Raw genomic sequence first — 24,237 nt, 5'->3', positions numbered from 1 at the left:
ATAAATCAAACTTTCACTTTTTAATACTTGGTTGCAAATCCTTTGCAGTCAATGACAGCCTGAAGTGTGGAACGCATAGACATCACCAGACGCTGGGTGTCATCCCTGGTGATGCTCTGCCAGGCCTCTACTGCAACTGTCTTCAGTTCCTGCTTGTTCTTGGGGCATTTTCCCTTCAGTTTTGTCTTCAGCAAGTGAAATGCTCAATCGGATTCAGGTCAGGTGATTGGCCATTGCAGAACATTCCACTTCTTTGGTGTCTTTTGCAGTCTGCTTTGGGTCATTGTCCATCTGCACTGTGAAGCGTCCAATGAGTTGTGAAGCATTTGGCTGAATATGAGCCGATAATATTCCCGAAACACTTCACAATTCATCCGGCTGCTTCTGTCAGCAGTCACATCATCAATAAATACAAGAGAAGCAGTTCCATTGGCAGCCATACATGCCCACGCCATGACACTACCACCACCATGATCACTGATGAGGTGGTATGCTTAGGACCATGAGCAGTTCCTTCTCCATACTCTTCTCTTCCCATCACTCGGGTACAAGTTGATGTCGGTCTCATCTGTCCATAGGATGTTGTTCCAGAACTGTGAAGGCTTTTTTACATGTCGTTTGGCAAACTCTAATCTGGCCTTCCTGTGTTTGAGGCTCACCAATGGTTTCCATCTTGTGGTGAACCCTCTGTATTCACTCTGGTGAAGTCTTCTCTTGATTGGTGACTTTGACACACATACACCTACCTCCTGGAGGGTGTTCTTGATCTGGCCAACTGTTGTGAAGGGTGTTTTCTTCACCAGGGAAAGAATTCTTCGGTCATCCACCTGAGTTGTTTTCCGTGGTCTTCCGGGTCTTTTGGTGTTGCTGAGCTCACCGGTGCGTTCCTTCTTTTTAAGAATGTTCCAAACAGTTGTTTTGGCCACGCCTAATATTTTTGCTATCTCTCTGATTGGTTTGTTTTGTTTTTTCTGCCTAATGATGGCTTCACTGATAGTGACAGCTCTTTGGATCTCATCTTGAGAGTTGACAGCAACAGATTCCAAATGCAAATAGCACACTTGAAATGAACTCTGGACCTTTTATCTGCTCATTGTAATTGGGATAATGAGGGAATAACACACACCTGGCCATGGAACAGCTGAGAAGCCAATTGTCCCATTACTTTTGGTCCCTTAACAAGTGGGAGGCACACATGCAAACTGTTGTAATTCCTACACCGTTCACCTGATTTGGATGTAAATACCCTCAAATTAAAGCTGACAGTCTGCAGTTAAAGCACATCTTGTTCGTTTCATTTCAAATCCATTGTGGTGGTGTATAGAGCCAAAAATGTTAGAATTGTGCCCATGTCCCAATATTTATGGACCTGACTGTAGATAGGGGCAAATACCTTCTGGTTAGGGAAAGGTGGGCCAAGCCTAGGTAAAAGCTCTCGAGAAGAAGGGATAGATGAGGTATGGTCCTGTATACCCCCTTGGAGACTAATCCACATTGGGGAGAGACCTTTGTGATCTAACCCGTTATCTGGAGTGGTGCATTTGGCACACCTAAAATGTAAGATACAGTTTAGACACCTACATAGAGCAAAGGTCACTCCACAGAGGCTGCACAAAACACCAAATCCTCTGCCTGTTGGAGGTGTGAAGGAGACCATGGAAACTTATTGAACATTTTTCGGATGTGCCAAGATCCAGAGCTACTGGCATGAGATAGTTACATACAGGACAGACGTAACTAAAATAACAGTCATGACCTATCCTCAGGTGTGTCTGTGAGGACCAATGAAGGACCTGGCCTTACAAAAACACTCCTAGGCCTACCACTTTATTAAATGAGAATGAAAAAAAAGTCTACCACCTACCCTAATCTTCTGGAAAAGCCTTATAAGCACAGGGGTTGTGTTCTTTGGTTTCTCAAGGTATGAGAACCTTGCCTGGATGACCCATTCATGGCTACTTCATGCAACGTAGCCTTTTCTGATGTGCCCATATACACTAGTCCTACGTCCCAAGTTCCTGGACTTACCATACATCATCTGGCCTTTGATATTGGAGACCTTCACCATGGATTATCCACATAACGACCATCCTTGAGGCTTAAGGGATACTCTTGGGACTTTGATCTCCACCGTACTGCACTTACCCTACCCTTATATATAAAAGAGACTGCTCCAAATCTTGTAACTTTTACAAAAAAATATTTAATTTGCTAACAGTTTCTAAAAAAATTTTAAAATATATATAAACTGCAAAAGGTAGCTGTCTGTCATGCTTGAAGGTGGGGTGCAGAGTGGTGCGGCGGCAATAATTCACACAGTCAAGTGCAAATAAAGAGCTTATATTGAAGTAATGCAAAGGCAGTTTACAATAAACGTGGTGGGAAGACTGCCCAACCAGATACACTCATGGTTTCCAGCAACGTATACAGTGTAGGTCTCAGCAGGACTGACAGCATTTGCTATGAGGGCAGAAGGCGGCCTGGCTGTCTCGTTCCCAAATGGGAAGATGGCCAGGGAAGTTGCAAACCCTACGCTTTCCCTCCTCATCAGGAACCTCTCCCTGCAAATAGGATTGCTCCTAACAGATGGGGTACCTGTCCCTGCGCTACCCAGTTGCATAAAGTGCCAAGCCTGGGAGCCAGGTCCTTAAATAGGCTAAGTGTGGCCCAAGCTGGCTGCCAGGGTCACATGGGGAAGTAGCATCCAACTAGATAGCTTCCCCAGTGATCCAGAAAACCATAGAGGAACTATGTTCCACTTGACTTCCTCTCCAGCTACAGTAGACTTTACCTGCCTACATGCTGCTCTAATAGGTTTGATATTCCGAGTCACTGAACCAGAACAAGCATTGGTGACAGGCACAGAAAACCACCTGAACCCCAAAAGGAAGACTGTAGAGGTGTTCAGTATTGAATTATTATGGCAGGATGATGAATAGGAACTGTGCAAAACAAAAGAGGAACAAAGCACACTGACCTGGCACAGAAGATCCTTTTTACTGGGAAAAAAAGCAATTCGCTCAATTAAAATGTCATAAAAAGTGTAATATAGCACAGATGAGCCTCCGGGCAGGCAGTTCATGGCCATTGGCAAACCTCCATGGAAATGGGTGGAGAAGAGAACTACAATGTAGTCCACACAGTATTTGCAGTTCTCCACCTATTTCCATGGAGTCCTGTCCTATGGCCACAAGCTGCCTGTTCAGCGGCTCCAGTTAACTGTATAAGAGCCGGTGTCAATGGGCTTTGAAATGCATATGGTGTCACCCATGCAGGTTGAGGAGCATCCAGAGTGTTTGTTTACAGTCTTCTCCAGGATTGGTAGTTCCTAGTATGGGTTCTAGAGCCCAGAGGCTTTGTAGAGTATTGGACAGAATATAACCTGCAGCCCTGTGTCCAGAATTCCAACTCTTCAGGTGTGCACAGGCCTTTTAAGATGGCTGCTGACATTAGCTCCGGGATCCACCCTCCTGAGAAGACCATTGTTCTGGCAGGGTGTAGCAGGTACACAGGCACGCTGGAGGTGTTTGTCTGTCTGCACTGACCAGGCCTGCACCTGGAGATACAGTTGCTGCAGGACCAGCATGAGAACACTCTCATGTTCTAGATCAGGGGTCTTCAAACTATGGCCCTGTAGAGAAAATCCAGCGCAGTTGTAGGATTTTATGTTCACCACAGCTATGGTTAGTTGCCTCCAGGTCAGCCTATGGTACAACATCCACAACTTTCCTCCCAGTCTCCAGCGCAGGTTCTTCTGCTGTGCTGTCACTGTAACGTTGGTTGCTAGGATCGCCAGCATCCTAGCAACCAATCATATGCCTGCCCAAGCAATGGGAGGATGGTGCTTCCTTCATGTAGACCTGCTCCTCCTCCATATTCTGCTCAGCTATGCTCCTGGGCTCTCCAGGCTCCGAGTCATGCTAAAAAGTGTATGAAATAAGGGAGGACTTTGATGGAGACCCTGAAGTAAGAAGGAACTCTGATGGGGACTGTAAAGTATGGGGGAACTCTTATGGGGGCTCTCACGTAAGGAGGAACTCTTATAGGGACCCTGAAGTAAGAAAGTGGGGACTTTGATGTAAGGGCACACTATCGGCAGGTACCTACAGAAGCTTTCATGTTTTTTTTTTCTGTGCTGACTCATGTTCTTCGGTTATCTGGGTCAAGTCCTCTGTCTTTCCTGTGAAATGTTCATGTGTGGTGGATATTGATTGGCTAGTTTTTCCCTCAATTTTCCACAGATCCACAAAAAAGGGACCCTTCAGTGACACAAGAAATTGCTGCTGGAAATACTAACAAGATGTAGGCTGTTAAGCTGCTGGACGGCGCCCCTAGCTGGGGTGGGCTCTCGGGCCTCCCTGAGGGACTGAGAGCCTGAGGAACCTTCACTACCAATCTTGGACTTACTTGAGGTCTGAAGAAGGAGCCTACTGAGCATGCTCCGAAATGCATTACCGCCCCCTTCACCTCCTACATCCGACTGTGCTCTCCTAGCTTCATTTTGATGCACAGGCACAACCTGGACTCTACTTCCTGATCCTGTAGACAGATTTTGCTGCTGGACGGCTGGATGTCCCACCTGGATCTAATTACCACACAATGAGTCTTTTTAACTATTTATCTTGTAAGTGAAATTTATCCATTGTTTACTAAATAAATTGTCAATACTGCACTTAGAGGCGCCTTCCTCTCTTTTTCTTGTTACTACCCTTAAGGATGTTTGCCAAACATGGACTGTATGGACCCTGTGCTACCTCTTGTGGATCAATTGCCAATCCTGGGCTCTGCCTCTAATGGACGCTCGGGACTCTCTGCTGTTATTCAGGTATGATTACCTTTTGGGCAGGAAAGCAGCTTTGTACAGGAATTCACGTGAGAAGTCGCTTTACAAGAACTGTTCCTGTACGTTGCCTTTCCTCAGTCATGTTACCATTAACTGTTTAATGCCTGGTCTGAATGTTCCCTCTGAAGTGGCGTATTGCATGGTGGATCCAGAGAACAGGGCTCCCTACATGGAGACTGTAGGTTACAATGGATACAGTACATTTTAATCCAGCATGTAGTTTGCTGTCCAGCGTAGGCCATTGCTGGGGACAACCGTACATGTATCATAGCTTAAAGCGCAGTTCCACTCAAAAGTGGAAGATCCACTTATTTGCCTCCCACCCCCCTCTCCACTGCCATATTTTGCATATTTTGTGGGGGAGGGGGGCGTGGGTACCTGGTTTTGACAGGTACCCGCTCCCACTTCCGGCTCAGATCCGGGGGATCAGGAAGGAATTTTTTCCCCTGTAGGAGCAAATTGGATCGTGCTTTGCTGGGTTTTTTCACCTTCCTCTGGATCAACTGTGGGTGTCGGATTATAACTTTTTTTTTTTAATGGTTGAACTGGATGGACTTTTGTCTTTTTTCAGCCAGACTAACTGCTGGACCAATCAGTGGGCACCAGGCTGTGACAGCTTGCGGCTTCACAGCCTGGCGCCCACTGATTGGTCCGGCAGTCTTATGGGACCTGTGAAAGTTCCCAGAAGACTGCAGGAGCGAGGAGGGGGCCGAATTTCCATCTCACTTCTCGGCGGCGAACTTACATACAGTAGTTACATAGTTAGTCTGGCTGAAAAAAGACAAAAGTCCATCCAGTTCAACCATTAAAAAAAAAAAGTTATAATCCGACACCCACAGCTGATCCAGTGGAAGGCAAACAAATGCAGCAAAGCACGATCCAATTTGCTCCTGCAGGGGAAAAATTCCTTCCTTGATCCACAGTTGAGATGCTGGCGGACAGAAGGAGAGAAGGGACTGCGCGGGTGAGCACACCACTGGTCCCCGGGACAGGTAAGTGTGAGTTTATTAAAAGTCAGCAGATACAGTTTTTGTAGCTGCTGACTTTAACGCCTGGAACTCCACTTATAGCAACCAACCAGTGAAACGGAACCGTCCCAGCCTGCACTGAGTACTTCCGTTAGAATACCGCTTCCCCGTCCGAACACCGACAACAGGCACCACAGATTTGAAGTAAACCAGGAAGCAGACTAGTTTATTTGAACACAGATACAAGATATATACACTCAGGGGGCAATCCCCCCTCCCTGCATAATGACACAGGGCGGGGCTATCTACACTTAGTAACAAGAGACACAGGTATTCAAACTTCACACCAACAGACAGTCCCATCAGGAGGGAGGGCTGCTGGAGACACCCCCCACTATGCTAATACACACAAACACATACATCCCATAATAGTTCGCTCCCAAGCAAGACACACAATAGAACAATAGGATGCAACCATAACACCAAACAATGCACAACCCCCCACCCCACCTATCTCCTAGACATGTCTACACAATATTAGGACAGATCACCCTGTATCCCTAACAGGCACAGGGTGACTTACACATAAGAGGGATATGGGGAGCTGAGGCAGGGGTCTCTCCACCTCTCCAAAGTGAGCTGTGTTCCATGGGCCCCCCACCCAAAGTGACTCCCGTCACAACCAGCCAGGGAATGGGTGACTGGTGTTGGGTGACAGTTACTCTGGTAGTGGAGGGGTGTTGCGTTTGCCCCTTTCAGTAGCTGCTGGCTCCCTGTAACTTGGGATCAGACCTGCACACAGAGTGCCTAAGGACCTAACCTGGGAGTCATGACGTAGAGGGGCCCCTGAGAGCGAGGACATAGTTACAGAGTGAGGTTCATTTCCTGTATCCATAGGTAACTGTGAACACATTACTGGGAGTGAGGTGACAGGTATTGCTGGGTTGGTGGACGCCGGTGCAGGCCCCGAAGCTCCGGTTTCTTAATTCTGCGCACCTGGAAGTTGGTGGTCTCTAACTGTGGTGTAGTGTTTGTAGCGCTCAGTGTAACAGTATTGGTCAGTTAGCCTCGGGTTGCTAGAGGGTTAACTGTGCTCATGGTGGCTCGCTTCTAAGTGTGGGGTTGGCCTTAATGCTGATGTTCACATGGAAGCAAACTCCTGCCTAGAATCTAGGCCAGCAATGGGCAAACTACGGCCCGCGGGCCGTATATGGCCCGGCGGACCTTTTAATCCGGCCCGCGGAGCTAGGCTCCTCTCACAGTCCGCCGTGAAGACCGGTGTAGCATGAAAATCTGTCCCCCTCGACGTATCTGCGCATGTGCCGGAGATCGCCGATCGGCTGCTGATGCCTGAAACTGGCACATGCGCAGATACGTCGAAGGGGACAGATCCTCATAGGAGACAGATTTTCATGCTACACCGGAACGGCGCGGGAATACGGCGAGAGGAACGCACGGAGAAAAGGTAAGTGAATTGACACAGGGGGGACTTGGGGACTTAATATGGGGGATGAATTAATATGGGGAATGAATTACTATATGGGGGATGAATTACTATATGGGGGATGAATTACTATGGGGGATGAATTACTATATGGGGGATGAATTACTATGGGGGATGAATTACTATGGGGGATGAATTACTATATGGGGGGATGAATTACTATATGGGGGATGAATTACTATATGGGGGATGAATTACTATATGGGGGATGAATTACTATAGGGGGGATGAATTACTATATGGGGGATGAATTACTATGGGGGATGAATTACTATATGGGGGATGAATTACTATGGGGGATGAATTACTATATGGGGGGATGAATTACTATGGGGGATGAATTACTATATGGGGGATGAATTACTATGGGGGATGAATTACTATATGGGGGATGAATTACTATATGGGGGATGAATTACTATATGGGTGATGAATTACTATATGGGGGATGAATTACTATATGGGGGATGAATTACTATGGGGGATGAATTACTATGGGGGATGAATTACTATATGGGGGATGAATTACTATGGGGGATGAATTACTATGGGGGATGAATTACTATATGGGGGATGAATTACTATGGGGGATGAATTACTATATGGGGGATGAATTACTATGGGGGATGAATTACTATGGGGGATGAATTACTATATGGGGGATGAATTACTATGGGGGATGAATTACTATGGGGGATGAATTACTATATGGGGGATGAATTACTATATGGGGGATGAATTACTATATGGGTGATGAATTACTATATGGGGGATGAATTACTATATGGGGGATGAATTACTATGGGGGATGAATTACTATGGGGGATGAATTACTATATGGGGGATGAATTACTATGGGGGATGAATTACTATGGGGGATGAATTACTATATGGGGGATGAATTACTATGGGGGATGAATTACTATATGGGGGATGAATTACTATATGGGGGATGAATTACTATATGGGGGATGAATTACTATGGGGGATGAATTACTATGGGGGATGAATTACTATATGGGGGATGAATTACTATAGGGGATGAATTACTATATGGGGGATGAATTACTATGGGGGATGAATTACTATATGGGGGATGAATTACTATGGGGGATGAATTACTATATGGGGGATGAATTACTATGGGGGATGAATTACTATATGGGGGATGAATTACTATGGGGGATGAATTACTATATGGGGGATGAATTACTAGGGGGGATGAATTACTATGGGGGATGAATTACTATATGGGGGATGAATTACTATATGGGGGATAAATTACTATGGGGGATGAATTACTATATGGGGGATGAATTACTATGGGGGATGAATTACTATGGGGGATGAATTACTATATGGGGGAATATTACTATACTTACTATGGATGACACATACACATCATTCATCTACTCTTGGTCCGGCCCCCGGGTCCAATATATGAACCCATTGCGGCCCTCAAGTCAAAAAGTTTGCCCACCCCTGATCTAGGCAATTGATGAGTGTTCTAGTGTCCCCCACACGGGCCCCTAAGCCCCGCCCACAAGACTCAGGGTTCTATGCACCGATAAATAAATCCAAGCATCCCATAATGAACTTTCCTGCTCCCCCAGCTGTATCTGCTACACGTCAATCTACAAAAAGTGTTACGTGGTCCAAAGGGAAAGTAAAGTGAATTCTTCCTAAAAGGACCCAGACAATCACAACAAAAAAAACCCAAAAACACATTTTAAACATTCCTTACTTCATCCAAAAATTTAAAAGAGATTTAGACACAAAGTTTTGAATACTTACTGAAGCTTCTTGGATTAATCCTTCTCTAACTTTGATGATGAAGTTTTCTTTGGTCACCAGCTGGTTAGCAGATACTTTGGATTCATAGACTCTCTCCCTGGGTTCAGGCCTTTCCTCCATCCTTCTCACTCTGTTTGTCGGAGGGGGTTCAGCTCCCTTCTCTCCAAACTCCTTTTTCAAAGTGGAGGCAAAGATTCGTACTGTATCCACGTTACTGTCCACCAGACGAATTTCTTTAAGGCTAGATCTGCCTTTAGGTTTGTTGTCCATGTGTTTTTTGACGGCTTTGATAATATTCTCTGCACTTTGATCTACAGGACAACCAAATATACCGGAGCTGATGGCTGGGATGGCGATGGAGGTATGGAAGTACTCCTCAGCCAGCTCCAAGCTGCTGGTTATGGCTTTCTGTAGAAGATCCTCCCGCTTTCTAGGTGATTCGGAGTACCATTTGGGCCCCACTGTATGTATAACCTGCTTACATGGCAGTCTACCAGGGTCCGTTATTACCGACTCTCCTGCGGACAATCGTCCTTCTGTCCTGACAATCTGATCAGAATCGTCTTGTAGTTTTGGACCTGCAGCTTTCAGTAAAGCCAATGCCAGACCACCAACGTGCTTCAGATCCTCATTGGCTGCGTTAACGATGACATCGGCTCTGTGACGGCACAGGTCATCTTTATAAACGGAGATGACCGTTCCATTTGAATGACTGACTTGGCATTGTGATCCTTCCACTTCCTCAGGTTCATCTTCTTCAATCTCTTCCTCCTCTTCCTTCTGCAAACGTATGAGGCATTTGTATTTATTCTTCGCCATAGTGACATAAATGTCTTCATTTCCCAAACAGAACTTCTTGGCTCCGGGTTTATCAATGTTCAGTGTGTCAGAGCAGAGGGAACCCAGGGCATCACTAATACGGGAGTGGGCTTCAGCTACGTAGGTCTTTGGGCCTCTCAAGCGTATATTTTTATTACGGATTACCACACTTAAGTTATCTTTCTTCAGGTCATCCAACACTTGTTTCTTCTCTTCTTTGAGGAACTGCATGACCAGCAGTGATTTGACTTTAATGAGCTTTTCCATGATAGTGTTTTCCTCTAGAAATTTACTGACTGTTTGGTAACATTGTTGAACATTTGAAGACAGGCCGGCGATGGCCACACTGTTCTCTTCTCCAGAATAGGATTCCAGTATCAGGACGGTGATTTTCTCTATATTGTACGACTCAAGCAGATGTGAATGAAGACTTCCCCACTCTGGACTCGTCAGGATACTCTTTTCTTCAACTGAAACGTCTCTACAAATGAGTTCTTGGTTCATCTGTTCCTCGGCATCTGTGAAGTCTTTCTTTGAGCAGGCCGTCAGTTGAACAGCGCCATCCTCAATTTCAAGCATTGCGTTGATGTTGTGACGTACAAAGAGCAGAGAGGACAGCTCCTCATTATCGGTGGACATCAGGAACTGGACGAGGTGCGGGTTCATCTGGATGGATTTACTTTTCATTTCTTGTTTGATCTTGAATAGCTCACATTTGGCGGTGAGTACTTCTTCCATTAGTCCGGATAGTAGGATCGCCTTTCTTTGCGCGTCATAGTCAATCCTCAGCTCTGGAACTTGGTCCAGGATCTTCTTCTTCAGGCCGCTGTTACACATAATCTGATAGAGGGCTGGAGACATGGGAAAAGTCTCAGTCTTGGTTTGGCTCTTTCTTGCCACCTCTTTAGAGGTTTCCTCTACCAGTTGTGTGAATGTGGGATCAATCCTGGTAACGTCCTTTACCATTCCCGCTAAGAAGACTTGACCTGAATCCAACTCGGGTTTGAGAAGAACTCCGTTATATGTGGAGCTGCTGGCATGTTCTTTAACAGCGTTCCAGACCGACTGATCCATTTTATATTCTTTGACTTTGTACTTTGATATGAGGCGTGAGAACTCTGTATGGACATTGTCTTTCCATGTTGGTACCAGCTTCGCCAATGTCCCGGGATCAGTAGACTTGGCCTCAGGAAAGCACAATGTGATGACGGGGTTGGGGCAGAGTAGATCTGGCCATTTGATCTCACATGTATGAGTCCTCATTGCTTTTTCCATGCCTTCTTTGAACTGGTCGTTCACGAGGATGACTTCCAAAACGTACGGACTTACGGGGAAGGTGAGCGGCTCTGGTGGTTGTATTTGAGGTCTTTCGTCTCCATAAAGCACCATCTCCAGTTCCGGATAATACGGATAAACAGATATTTCCTTCTTATTCAGCTGATGCTTCTTCCCCAGAACTTTCCTAGCAGCTGCAGAGAACACAGAGGAAGAAGAGGAGTCATCAGAATCTCATCGCTGGAAAACCAGGAATACTTCTTAGGGTTACAATTGTACTAACAAACCTGAATGTTATCATGAATGGAGGAGTTTGAGGAATGTGGGTCTGTTTCTGTCTACCATTGTTAAATCTATTCACCAATATTCTATTCATATTCTATAATATATTCTATTCATATTCTATTCTCTAATATATTCTATTCATATTCTATTCTATATTCCTGTTCTATTCTATTCTATAATATATTCTATTCATATTCTATTCTATTCTCTAATATATTCTATTTATATTCTATTCTACTCTATCATATATTCCTATTCTATTCTATAATATATTCTATTCATATTCTATTCTATTCATGCCACACATCGATCTTGCATTCAGTTTTCCACAAATAATCTTTCTATAGGTTGGTGGTATTTCCTTGTTTAACGAGTTATTTCAAATTCATTTAACTTGTTATCGTAACCCGAGCCGGGAGAAGATCATCTAGTGCCCAGTGATGGAGATGACAAACCGCGTGCTCAACCCCTTAGGCCTAAATTTCCTATACAAGTCAAGATTTTCCCCAAACAAGAAAATGTAATGAGTTCCGTTCTTCCCAGCACAAATCTTGCCTGCCAATCCCCTCTCCCAACTCCCCCCTCCATCTCTCCCTCCAGGAACAAATCCCTACCCAAAAAAAACTCCCCTCATCGCACAAATCCTCTAGCCCAATTCTCCCCTCCTAGTGCAAATCCCCACCCCCTTTCCCCAGATTACCTTTCCTAGCGCAGATTCTCCCCCCCCCCCACCACTTGAATCGCTCCTTCTAGAACAAATCCCCCCCATCCCTCCTCCTAGCATATATTCCCCCCAATCCCTCCTCTTAGCACACATATTATATCCCCATCTCTTCTCCTAGCATAAATTCTTCCCCCCTCCCAAATAAATCTCCCTTCCAGCACAAATCTGCACACCCCTTTCCCAAGATTACCCTTCCTAGCACAATCTCTACCCCCATTCCTCCTTGCAACACATATTCCCCCAGTCTCTCCTCCCAGCACAAATCTTCTCCCCCAATCTCCCCTTATAGCACAAATCCTCTTCCTTCAATCCTCCCCTCCTAGCACAAATCCCCCCCCCCAAATTTCCCCTTCCAGCACAAATCTTCACCCCCCTTTCCCAAGACTACCCTTCCTAGCACAATTTCTACCCCCGTCCCTCCTCGTAACACATACCCCCTCAATCCCTCCTCCTAGAACAAATCTGCTCCCCCAATCCCTTCTCCTAGCACAAATACCCCCGCCCCAAAAAAAAAAAAATCTCCCCTTACAGCACAAATCTGCTCTTCCCTCTTCCAACCCTTCCTAGCAAAATTCCTACCCCCATCCCTCCTCATAACACATATCCCCCCAGTCCCTCTTTCTAGCACAATTTCTCTTCCCCCAATCCTTCCTCCTAGCACAAGTTCCCCCCCCACCTTCCCAGATATTCCCTTCCAGCACAAATCTGCCCTCCCCTTTTCCAAGATTTCCCTTCTTAGCACAGTTCCTACCCCCATCCCTCCTCGTAACACATAATCTCCCAATCTCTCCTCCTAGAGCAAATCTTCTCCCCAATCCGTTCTCCTAGCACAAATCCTCTCCCCACCCCCCCAAATCTCTCCCCTTCCAGCACAAATCTTCACCCCCCCCCCTCGCCCTTTCCCAAGATTACCCTTCCTAGCATAATTCCTACCCCCCATCCCTCCTCTTAGCACAAATTTTCTCCCCAATCCCTTCTCCTAGCACAAATCCTCTCCCCCTCACAAATCTCCCCTTCCAGCACAAATCTTCACCTCCCTTTCCCAAGACTACCCTTCCTAGCACAATTCCTACCCCCCATCGCTCCTCATAACACATATCCCCCCAGTCCCTCCTCCTAGCACAAATCATTGTCCCAATCCCTCCTCCTAGCACAAATTCTCTCCCCACCCCCACCCCAAATCTCCCTTTCCAGCACAAATCTTCACCCCCATTTTTTTAAGATTATCCTTCTTAGAACAATTCCTACCCCCCATCCGTCCTCGTTAACACATATCCCCCCAATCCCTCCTCCTAGCACAAATTCTCTTCCCTCAACCCCCCCCCCCCCTACTAGCACAAATCTGCTCTCCCCTTTTCCAAGATTAAACTTCCTAGCACAATTCCTACCCCCCATTCCTCCTCATAACACATATCCCCCCCCCAATCCCTCCTCCTAAAACAAATCTTCTCCCTCAATCCATTCTTCTAGAACAAATTCCCCCCCCCCCCCAATCTCCCCTTGCAGTACAAATCTTCACCCCCCTTTCCCAAGAATACCCTTCATAGCACAACTCCTACCCCCCAATCCCTCCTCATAACACTTATCCCCCCCAATCCCTTCTCCTAGAACAAATCTTCTCCCCCAATCCGTTCTCCTAGCACAAATCCTCTCCCCATCCCCCCAAATCTGCCCTTCCAGCACAAATCTTCACCTCTCTTTCCCAAGATTACCATTCCTAGCATAATTCCTACCTCCATCCCTCCTCATAACACATATCCCCTCAGTCCCTCCTCCTAGTATAAATCCTCTCCCCCAATCCATCCTCCTAGTACAAATCCTCTCCCCCAATCCATCCTCCTAGCACAAATCTTCTCCCCCAGTCCCTCCTCCTAGCACAAATCTTCTCCCCCAGTCCCTCCTCCTAGCACAAATCTTCTCCACCAATCCCTCCTCCTAGTACAAATCCTCTCCCCCAATCCATCCTCCTTGCATAAATACTCTCCCCCAATCCCTCCTCCTAGCACAAATCCTCACCCCCCTCCCAAATCTCCCCTTCCAGCACAAATCTGAACCCCTCTTTCCTAAGATTACCCTTCCTAGCACAATTCCTACCCCCCCCCCCCATCCCTCGTAACACTTATACCCCCAGTCTCTCTTCCCAGCACAAATCTTCTCCCCCAATCCCTCCTCTTAACACAAATCCTCTTCCCTCAATCCCCCCCTCCTCCTAGCACAAATCCCCCCCCCCCAGATCCCCCCTTCCAGCACAAATCTGCTCTCCCCTTTTCCAAGGATACCCTTTATAGCAAAAATCCACTCCCACCAAAGTTCCCCTCCCAGCACTTATCCACGTGGCGTGTGCGCACCACGCGAGCCCTACCCGTGCTGCCATTCGCAGCCTCGGCTGTCAATCACCAGATCGAAGGGGGAGAGACCTGTGTATAAACAACACAGATCTCTCCCCTGTCAGCTCCTGCACACTGCTTTGTACAGCTCTGCATAGCAGCATGCGTACAGTGAAGCACACAGCACACAGGTAACCCTTTGATCGCCCCTCATGTTAACCCCTTCCTGTCCAGTGCCATTAGTACAGTGTCGGTGCTTTTTATTAGCACTGATCACTGTATTGGTGTCACTGGGGATGTCAGTGACACCAAGTCAGTTCCCCCACCCCCCCAGTGTCAGAATGCCCGCCACAGTCCCGCTATAAGTCGCTGATCGCCGCCATTACTAGTAGAAACTTGAAAAAAAAATCCCCGTATCTATCTCGCCATTTGTAAACATAACTTTCATGTAAACCAATTAATTTACACGTATTGGAATTTTTTTAGCAAAGACACGGAGCGGAATACATTTGGCCGAAATTTGATTTAATCTTTTTTTTTTTTTTACTGGACGTGTTTAATAGCAAAAAGTCAAAAATGTTGTTTTTTTCTTGAAATTGTCAGTCTTTTTTTGTTTATAGCGCAAAAAATTAAAACCGCACAGGCCAATCCAATACCATCGAAAGAAAGTTCCATTTGTGGAGGAAAAAAAGAAATAAATTTAATTTGGGTGCAGCATCGCATGACCGCGCAATTGTCGGTTAAAGTAACGCAGTGCCGTAACGCAAAACATGGTCTGATGATGGGGGGGGGGGGTTATAAATCCTCAAGAGGGGGAGGAGTTAATCGAACAAGCTGAATACAGAAGCTGATTGGTTGTCATGCACAGCTGCCCCGGACTCTGCCTGCTCCAGGTTTGATAAATTCCCCCCATAATGTCATTTTCTTATAGGGAGAGTAGTCTGTACAAGGGGTGGCGGGGAGAGCATGTCCCACTTCCAACACGCAACTAGAAAAGTGCAGGGGGGGGCTTACTCTTCATTTTAGGATAATGGGTGGAGTCATTTTTTGATTTGCGATGGGTGGGGGAGGTTTATTTTGACATCTGCTGTTTTAATTGGTTTAGTGGAGGCTTTTTGGTGCCTCTTGCATTGTTTGGGTATTCAGTCTCATTGCTCATTAAGCGATGCACCATAGAAGCAATGGTTTCCATGCACTGCACTGATGATGGCCAGTGAGCCCAAAACGACCCTCTAGATTAGGAGTCTCCAAACATTTTAAACAGAGGGCCAGTTTACTGTGCTTTAGACTATAGGGGGGGCAAAATAGGGCCAGTGTGGGTAGAAAGTGCTCCATTGTTGGAATCAGAGGGAGGAATAGTACCCCATCATTGGTGCCAGTAAGAGGAATTGTGCCCCATCATTGGTATCAGTGGCAGCAATAGTGCCCCATCATTGGTGTCAGTGGAAGGAATAGTACCCCATCATTGGTGTCAGTGGCAGCAATAGTGCCCCATCATTGGTGTCAGTGGAAGGAATAGTACCCCATCATTGGTGTCAGTGGGAGGAATAGTGCCCCATCATTGGTGTCAGTGGGAGGAATAGTGCCCCATCATTGGTGTCAGTGGGAGGAATAGTGCCCCATCATTGGTGTCAGTGGGAGGAATAGTGCCCCATCGATGGTGTCAGTAGGAAGAATAGTGCCCCATCATTGGTGTCAACAAAAGGAATAGTGCCCCATCATTGGTGTCAGTGGGAGGAATAGTGCCCCATCATTGGTGTCAGTGGGAGGAATAGTGCCCCATTATTGGTGTCAGTGGGAGGAATAGTGCCCCATCATTGGTGTCAGTGGGAGGAATAGAGCCCCATCATTGGTGTCAGTGGGAGGAATAGTGCCCGATCATTGGTGTCAGTGGGAGGAATAGAGCCCCATCATTGGTGTCAGTGGGAGGAATAGTGCCCCATCATTGGTGTCAGTGGGAGGAATAGTGCCCCATCATTGGTGTCAGTGGGAGGAATAGTGCCCCATCATTGGTGTCAGTGGGAGGAATAGTGGCCCATCATTGGTGTCAGTGGGAGGAATAGTGCCCCATCATTGGTGTCAGTGGGAGGAATAGTGCCCCATCATTGGTGTCAGTGGGAGGAATAGTGCCCCATCATTGGTGTCAGTGGGAGGAATAGTGCCCCATCATTGGTGTCAGTGGGAGGAATAGCGCCCCATCATTGGTGTCAGTGGGAGGAATAGCGCCCCATCATTGGTGTCAGTGTGAGGAATAGCGCCCCATCATTGGTGTCAGTGGGAGGAATAGTGCCCCATCATTGGTGTCAGTGGGAGGAATAGTGCCCCATCATTGGTGTCAGTGGGAGGAATAGTGCCCCATCATTGGTGTCAGTGGGAGGAATAGTGCCCCATCATGGGTGTCAGTGGGAGGAATAGTGCCCCATCATTAGTATCAGTGGGAGGAATAGTGCCTCATCATTGGTGTCAGTGGAATAGTGCCTCATCATTGGTGGCAGTAGATGGAATAGTGGCCCATCATTGGTGGCAGTAGATGGAATAGTGTCCCAAGGGCCAGATAAAGGCAGGCAAAGGGCCTCAGGTTGGAGACCGCTGCTCTAGATCATGCATTATTGCATCCAACCCCCCGTACCTTTGATTATTAATATTTGTTATGGGGGAGCTGGTTGCAGTTCCCTTTAGTGAAGGAGTCTGGGATGTAAAACTGATACGTTGTTGCTAAATACCAGAAATGAATGTCTCTTGTAATTAGTGTGCGACTTCCGCTACGTCTTACCTAAATGACGTCACATATGAAATGACATCATACAATAATGCGATTTATTTTTTGGGGGGGACTAATATGGGGAATTGATAGAGAAATGCTTTGTTTTAGCCGGAGATCTTCAGAAAGATTCATTATAATTCATGATCATCAATGGCCAATCATCTCCATCCCGGGTATGTGTGCAGTCCTGGAATCAGAGCACCCGGTGCTGTCCGGCATGAAACGCGACTTACCTTCCACGGTGGAGAACGTCACCACTGCGGCGCCCTTGTCGAGAATGACAATGTCCTCCGTACTTCCAGGAACGCCATGCTTCGGGTTCTCAAAATACAGGCTGATGTAGTCCTCAGCTGTGTTGGGGGGGAGACCTTCAACCCTGATCGATCTTGTTTCTTCCAGAGGCTTCACTTTATATTTCTGGAATTTGCGGTTTCTTGAAAGGTTTTCAGCAATTTTTGAAATATCTGGTAAAAAAAAAAACAAAATTGGTTGATCGACCGATAAATGAACCTGAGTGCTGAGCAGGATACATCGTATATTGGCGATGCTGCTTCCTCTATCTTGAATTTTGTATTCTGCTTTTCTATTGGTGTAACGGAACCGGGCCCCGTGTAAGCCCTGTACTGGGGGGGGGGGGGCTCCCCAGGATACAGTGAATGTGTAAGCCCTGTACTGGGGGGGGGCTCCCCAGGATACAGTGAATGTGTAAGCCGTGTACCGGGGTGGGCTCCCCAGGATACAGTGAATGTGTAAGCCGTGTACCGGGGTGGGCTCCCCAGGATACAGTGAATGTGTAAGCCGTGTTCCAGGGTGGGCTCCCCAGGATACAGTGAATGTGTAAGCCGTGTACCGGGGTGGGCTCCCCAGGATACAGTGAATGTGTAAGCCGTGTTCCAGGGTGGGCTCCCCAGGATACAGTGAATGTGTAAGCCGTGTACCGGGGTGGGCTCCCCAAGATACAGTGAATGTGTAAGCCGTGTACCGGGGTGGGCTCCCCAGGATACAGTGAATGTGTAAGCCGTGTACCGGGGTGGGCTCCCCAGGATACAGTGAATGTGTAAGCCGTGTTCCAGGGTGGGCTCCCCAGGATACAGTGAATGTGTAAGCCGTGTACCGGGGTGGGCTCCCCAGGATACAGTGAATGTGTAAGCCGTGTACCGGGGTGGGCTCCCCAGGATACAGTGAATGTGTAAGCCGTGTACCGGGGTGGGCTCCCCAGGATACAGTGAATGTGTAAGCCGTGTACCGGGGTGGGCTCCCCAGGATACAGTGAATGTGTAAGCCGTGTTCCAGGGTGGGCTCCCCAGGATACAGTGAATGTGTAAGCCGTGTACCGGGGTGGGCTCCCCAGGATACAGTGAATGTGTAAGCCGTGTTCCAGGGGGGGCTCCCCAGGATACAGTGAATGTGTAAGCCGTGTACCGGGGTGGGCTCCCCAGGATACAGTGAATGTGTAAGCCGTGTACCGGGGTGGGCTCCCCAGGATACAGTGAATGTGTAAGCTGTGTACCGGGGTGGGCTCCCCAGGATACAGTGAATGTGTAAGCCGTGTACCGGGGTGGGCTCCCCAGGATACAGTGAATGTGTAAGCCGTGTTCCAGGGTGGGCTCCCCAGGATACAGTGAATGTGTAAGCCGTGTTCCAGGGTGGGCTCCCCAGGATACAGTGAATGTGTAAGCCGTGTACCGGGGTGGGCTCCCCAGGATACAGTGAATGTGTAAGCCGTGTACCGGGGTGGGCTCCCCAGGATACAGTGAATGTGTAAGCCGTGTACCGGGGTGGGCTCCCCAGGATACAGTGAATGTGTAAGCCGTGTACCGGGGTGGGCTCCCCAGGATACAGTGAATGTGTAAGCCGTGTACCGGGGTGGGCTCCCCAGGATACAGTGAATGTGTAAGCCGTGTACCGGGGTGGGCTCCCCAGGATACAGTGAATGTGTAAGCCGTGTACCGGGGTGGGCTCCCCAGGATACAGTGAATGTGTAAGCCGTGTACCGGGGTGGGCTCCCCAGGATACAGTGAATGTGTAAGCCGTGTACCGGGGTGGGCTCCCCAGGATACAGTGAATGTGTAAGCCGTGTTCCAGGGTGGGCTCCCCAGGATACAGTGAATGTGTAAGCTGTGTACCGGGGTGGGCTCCCCAGGATACAGTGAATGTGTAAGCCGTGTACCGGGGTGGGCTCCCCAGGATACAGTGAATGTGTAAGCCGTGTACCGGGGTGGGCTCCCCAGGATACAGTGAATGTGTAAGCCGTGTACCGGGGGGGGGGGCTCCCCAGGATACAGTGAATGTGTAAGCTGTGTACCGGGGGGGGCTCCCCAGGATACAGTGACGTCACGAACGAGGAAACAACCCCAACACCAGCTTTTACCACAACAGAATGTTACTTAGATGTGGCAAATAAACACAACCACAAATGCTGAGAACATACAATAAATTTACATCCACCCAGCCTGGCTGAGACCCTTGTGCTGCACAGCACGGCGCCTCCTGGTGGATGAAGGTAGAAGGTGCAGTAATTTACCTACTGGGGGGCACAACTAAGCTGCCACCCCTTACCTGTTATTACCCTACAGATCAGCAATCAGTGTATGGGGGTACGGGATGGGCTAGCCTGCGGTGCAGCACAACAGCTTACAGTCTTACACAAATCTACAGTATTCTGGATATATAGGACCTGGATAGGAGGGGTGGTGAGGGCAACATATAGAGGAGCCAATGCCCCCATGTTCCTCCTGTAGCTGCCGAATACCTGTGGGATGGAAAGGAGGGGAAGCAGGCATTCAGTGGTTGCAGGAGGAAAATGGAGGGGATTGGTTCCTCTATATGCTGCCCCCACCGCACGTCCTATCCATGTGTGCAGGGGCTCTGCCTGGGCTCCCTGGAGCATGGGGTCAGGTCACAATTGCAACCCCTGTAGTTACGCCCTTGGTCACATATAAACTCTATTGTCATATGTGGGGGACATGTACAGAGTATTATGGGGTAATAATACACCCCCATTCAGTCCACTGTTCCCCACCGTCCTACCCTTGGAAGTCAGTCATAGTTAGCTACCAGGTGTAATTAAAACTTTATTGCACCTCATGAGCTTCTCTGCCCTTCCCCCCTCCTCTGGGCTTGTAATTTAACCTCCTCTGGATTCCCTTCCCCCATGACAGGTTCCCCCTCCACTGACTGGTATATGGCTCAGGAACAGGAGGTTGGGATGGGCTCAGTGTCAGGGGGCACGGTTGCCAGTCTCTAATCCCCTCCCCCATGACAGGCCCTCTTTACCCCTCCCACTGACAGGTGTAAGGCTCGGGAACAGGAGGGCATAGTTGGCTCAGTGACAGAAGGTGGGGTTACAAGTCTCTAATCACCTCCTTTTTCCCCCTCCCTCTGACCATATATGGCTCAGGGACAGGAGGGCAGGGCGGGCATCAGGGGAGTGGGGTGGGGTTTATATTAACATAACTCCACCATGTTGTCACTGTCCCAGATGGCCCTGTGGCTGCCATATTGTAACCGGACTTTTTTTGAGTCATTGGCGCGGTAAAAGCTTCTTTCTGGCAACTCCACCATGCAGCTCATTTTTGTTCAAATACCATTATATTGTGCTCCTTCAAAACAACCACGCCGTCTTTTTCCAGAGCAGCCTGTATTTCTTCTGAGGTGACCTGTGGCTTTTTTTTTCTTTTTTGCTCTACCTGACCTTGGCTTGGTATCAAGAGATCCCCAAACTTTCCACTTCCTAATAAGTGATTGAACAGAACTGACCGGCATATTCAAGGATTTTGATATCTTTTTATGTCCTTTTCCTTCTTTCTAAAGTTCCATCACCTTGTTACGCAGGTCTTTTGACAGTTCTTTTCTGCTCCCCATGGCTCAGTATCTAGCCTGCTCAGTGCCTCCATGTGAGAGCGAACAAATTCACCGACTATTTATACACTGACTGCAATTTAAAAAGGCACAGATGTGGGACATTAACCTTTAATTGGCATTGTACCCTGTATGTGTCACCTTGTGTGCCTGTACCAAGGCCCAACATTCCAGGGGGCGGAGACTTCTGATCCGGGGGAGGGGAGAGAGACTTCTGATCCGGGGGAGGGGAGAGAGACTTCTGATCCGGGGGAGGGGAGGGAGACTTCTGATCCGGGGGAGGGGAGAGAGACTTCTGATCTGGGCCATTTGAAGGATTTCTGTAATCATTAGGATTCAAAAAGGAGCCAAACAACTATGTGATCATAAATGGCTTCATATCATCACTATCCTTCACTAAAAGACAGTTCTTGGCACGATCGATCAGATTTGCATCCTCAATGCCAAAATGTCCTGATTTTTGCCGGGGGAGGCAAACTTTTGAGCAAAACTGTATGTACAGCGGAAGCCCACCAACCCACTTATGGAGGCCAGTTCCAGCCATGTAGAATGGACGCAAGGGGGTCGATTTACTAAAACTGGAGCCATCAGAATCTGGCGCAGCCAATCAGCTTCTGACTTCAGTTTGTTCAATTAAGCTTTGGCAATACAACCTGGAAGCTGATTGGTTTCTGTGCAGAAGTGGACCTGATTTTGCACCCTCCGGCTTTAGTAAATAAACCCCAAGAGTTGAGAATGAAGTGGATTTAGACCACATGCCTTTCCCAAGCCTTAGCTTACAAGCTGGCCGAACAAAAACAAAACAAACTGTATATATCCATTGTGACCGAAGTATTCTATCTTTATGTTTTCGTACAGCTGATTGATGAATGATTTACATTAGCTGATTCAAGTTACTTCGTTGGTTTTCCTCCATATTATTTCATTGTATTTTTTCAGTTGGCACCTTTTAGCCATCATAGTCCTGGTACTAGAAATAACTGTCCATAGCAGACGTGTCCTGAGAAGTCCCACCCAGGGGGTGACTCTAGGCCCCCAGGACTAGGACCGGGAACTGGCATCTCAGGACTTTGGGTACCTTAGCAAAGAATTGTTCTGAAACTATTGAGCTCGGAGTTCATTTTTTTTTTTAGTACGTCTACGGTTCTAGGCATAAACAGCGGAATACAACGAAGAACTGTTTGATTATAAATAGAAAAATAAAACACATTGAGAACCGCAATAAAATCAAATTGTTTTTTAACCCCTTGACGCCGACGTCACACAAATATGCGGCCTCGCGAAACTGGGCTTTTTTCCGTGCCACATATTTGTGTACCTGTCTTTGTGCTGAGAGCGCGCCGCTTGGTGTCACTGAGAGCCCCGGGTCCCGTTCTAACGATTGAGACCCGGGACTCCCGATTCCGGGTCACATGATCGCTGTGATAGCCTCTGATAGGCTATCAGAGATATCAGTCACTTTACAGTCCGGCCCCCTTGTTTTTTTCTCTCTCTATGAATGGAGAAGAGATACATTGTATCATTATATACATTATATTATACATTGTATCATTATATACATTATATTATACATTGTATCATTATATACATTATATTATACATTGTATCATTATATACATTATATTATACATTGTATCATTATATACATTATATTATACATTGTATCTCTCTAACTTCTGGCATAGAGAGAAAAAAAATGTTTGTAAAAAAAAAAAAGAAAAAAAAAAAGATAAATAAATAAATATTAAAAAATAAAAGAAAAAATAAAGAAAAATACCTAGATCAAGGTTTGATCTAGTTCAGTGCAAGGGTTAGTGTTTGGGTCAAGGTCAGGGTCAAAGGTCAGGATTTAAAAAAAAGAAACAAGAAATACACAGCTAAATAAATAAAAAAAATATTTTTTTTTACTATTTTGGACCAGTTTTCCTTTGATAATAAAAAAAAAAATCAGGAGATATCCATTTCCATTTCCCACCAAATGAAAGCCCAATTTGTCCTGGTATAATGAACCTCAATGTACAAAGTCGTTGTGATGACACGGACGGTTTTACCAACACAGGTCAACGTTGCAGAATTGTGCTTAGGCATTTAGATTTGTTTTACCCTCAGGAGTGACGGGGTTAAGATCCAATTACAGACATTTATTGCCCTCGTATTGATATACCTTCATATTACATCATAAGGGAAGGGTTTTGGGTTGGTTCTCACCGATATCACACAGGAAGGTGATGACAGCACATTGTTTCTCTGGAATCCTCTCCACCTTGAAGTCGTTCTCCTCACTCTTACCACTGATATTCTCCAGCACAAGGTTTAACAGTTCCGGAGTGCAGCTGTCCTGGAGGTTCTCTATCATGATCAGAGTGGTTTGGGGGTCCTGTGTAGCGGGCTGGGATTGCTTTCCCGGAGACTCAGCAGCTGTTAAATTAAAGAGGAAAACATTAAGCTGATTTTTTTATCTCCGGTCAGTATGTAAAATGTCATACTACCGATACAGATATCGAGTTAAAACTCCCTCTGATCAATGTGACCGTCATCTCCTTTAGCCATTGTGAATTCTGTCTTATAGTTTATTATTTTGACCTCCATCAGGCCCCTTCAACAACCATGACCACTATCAGGCCTCACCAACAACCATGACCACTACCAGGCCTCACAAACAACCATGACCACTATCAGGCCTCACCAACAATCATGACCACTATCAGGCCTCACCAACAACCATGACCACTACCAGGCCTCACAAACAACCATGACCACTATCAGGCCTCACCAACAATCATGACGACTATCAGGCCCCACCAACAACCATGACCACTATCAGGCCTCACCAACAACCATGACCACTACCAGGCCTCACAAACAACCATGACCACTATCAGGCCTCACCAACAATCATGACCACTATCAGGCCTCACCAACAATCATGACCACTATCAGGCCTCACCAACTACCATGACCACTATCAAGCCCCTTCAACAACCATGACCACTATCAGGCCTCACCAACAACCATGACGACTATAAGGCCTCACTAACAACCATGACCACTATCAGGCCTCACCAACAACCAT

The 24,237-nt window shown here is 47.0% G+C and overlaps 1 protein-coding gene across 1 annotated transcript in view; it reads right to left on the bottom strand.

Annotated features, from left to right (window-relative positions):
• The window catches only part of LOC149441362 (protein mono-ADP-ribosyltransferase PARP14-like), an 87,710-nt gene that overhangs the window by 44,507 nt on the left and 18,966 nt on the right, over positions 1 to 24,237 (bottom strand). The window contains exons 4-6 of the mRNA XM_089657428.1: positions 23,373 to 23,582; positions 17,537 to 17,767; positions 9,110 to 11,397 (exon numbers count right to left, since the gene is read on the bottom strand). Of these exons, the coding sequence (XP_089513554.1) occupies positions 9,110 to 11,397; positions 17,537 to 17,767; positions 23,373 to 23,582 (2,729 nt within the window). The remainder of the gene's footprint in view (positions 1 to 9,109; positions 11,398 to 17,536; positions 17,768 to 23,372; positions 23,583 to 24,237) is intronic.

This window comes from Staurois parvus, unplaced genomic scaffold, assembly GCF_062004578.1.
Source record: "Staurois parvus isolate SC_StPar_1 unplaced genomic scaffold, SC_StPar_1.0 ptg000999l, whole genome shotgun sequence".
NCBI lineage: Eukaryota > Metazoa > Chordata > Amphibia > Anura > Ranidae > Staurois > Staurois parvus.
The sequence above is the reverse complement of the archived record's forward strand: the minus strand, read 5'-3'. Positions and strand labels throughout refer to the sequence as shown.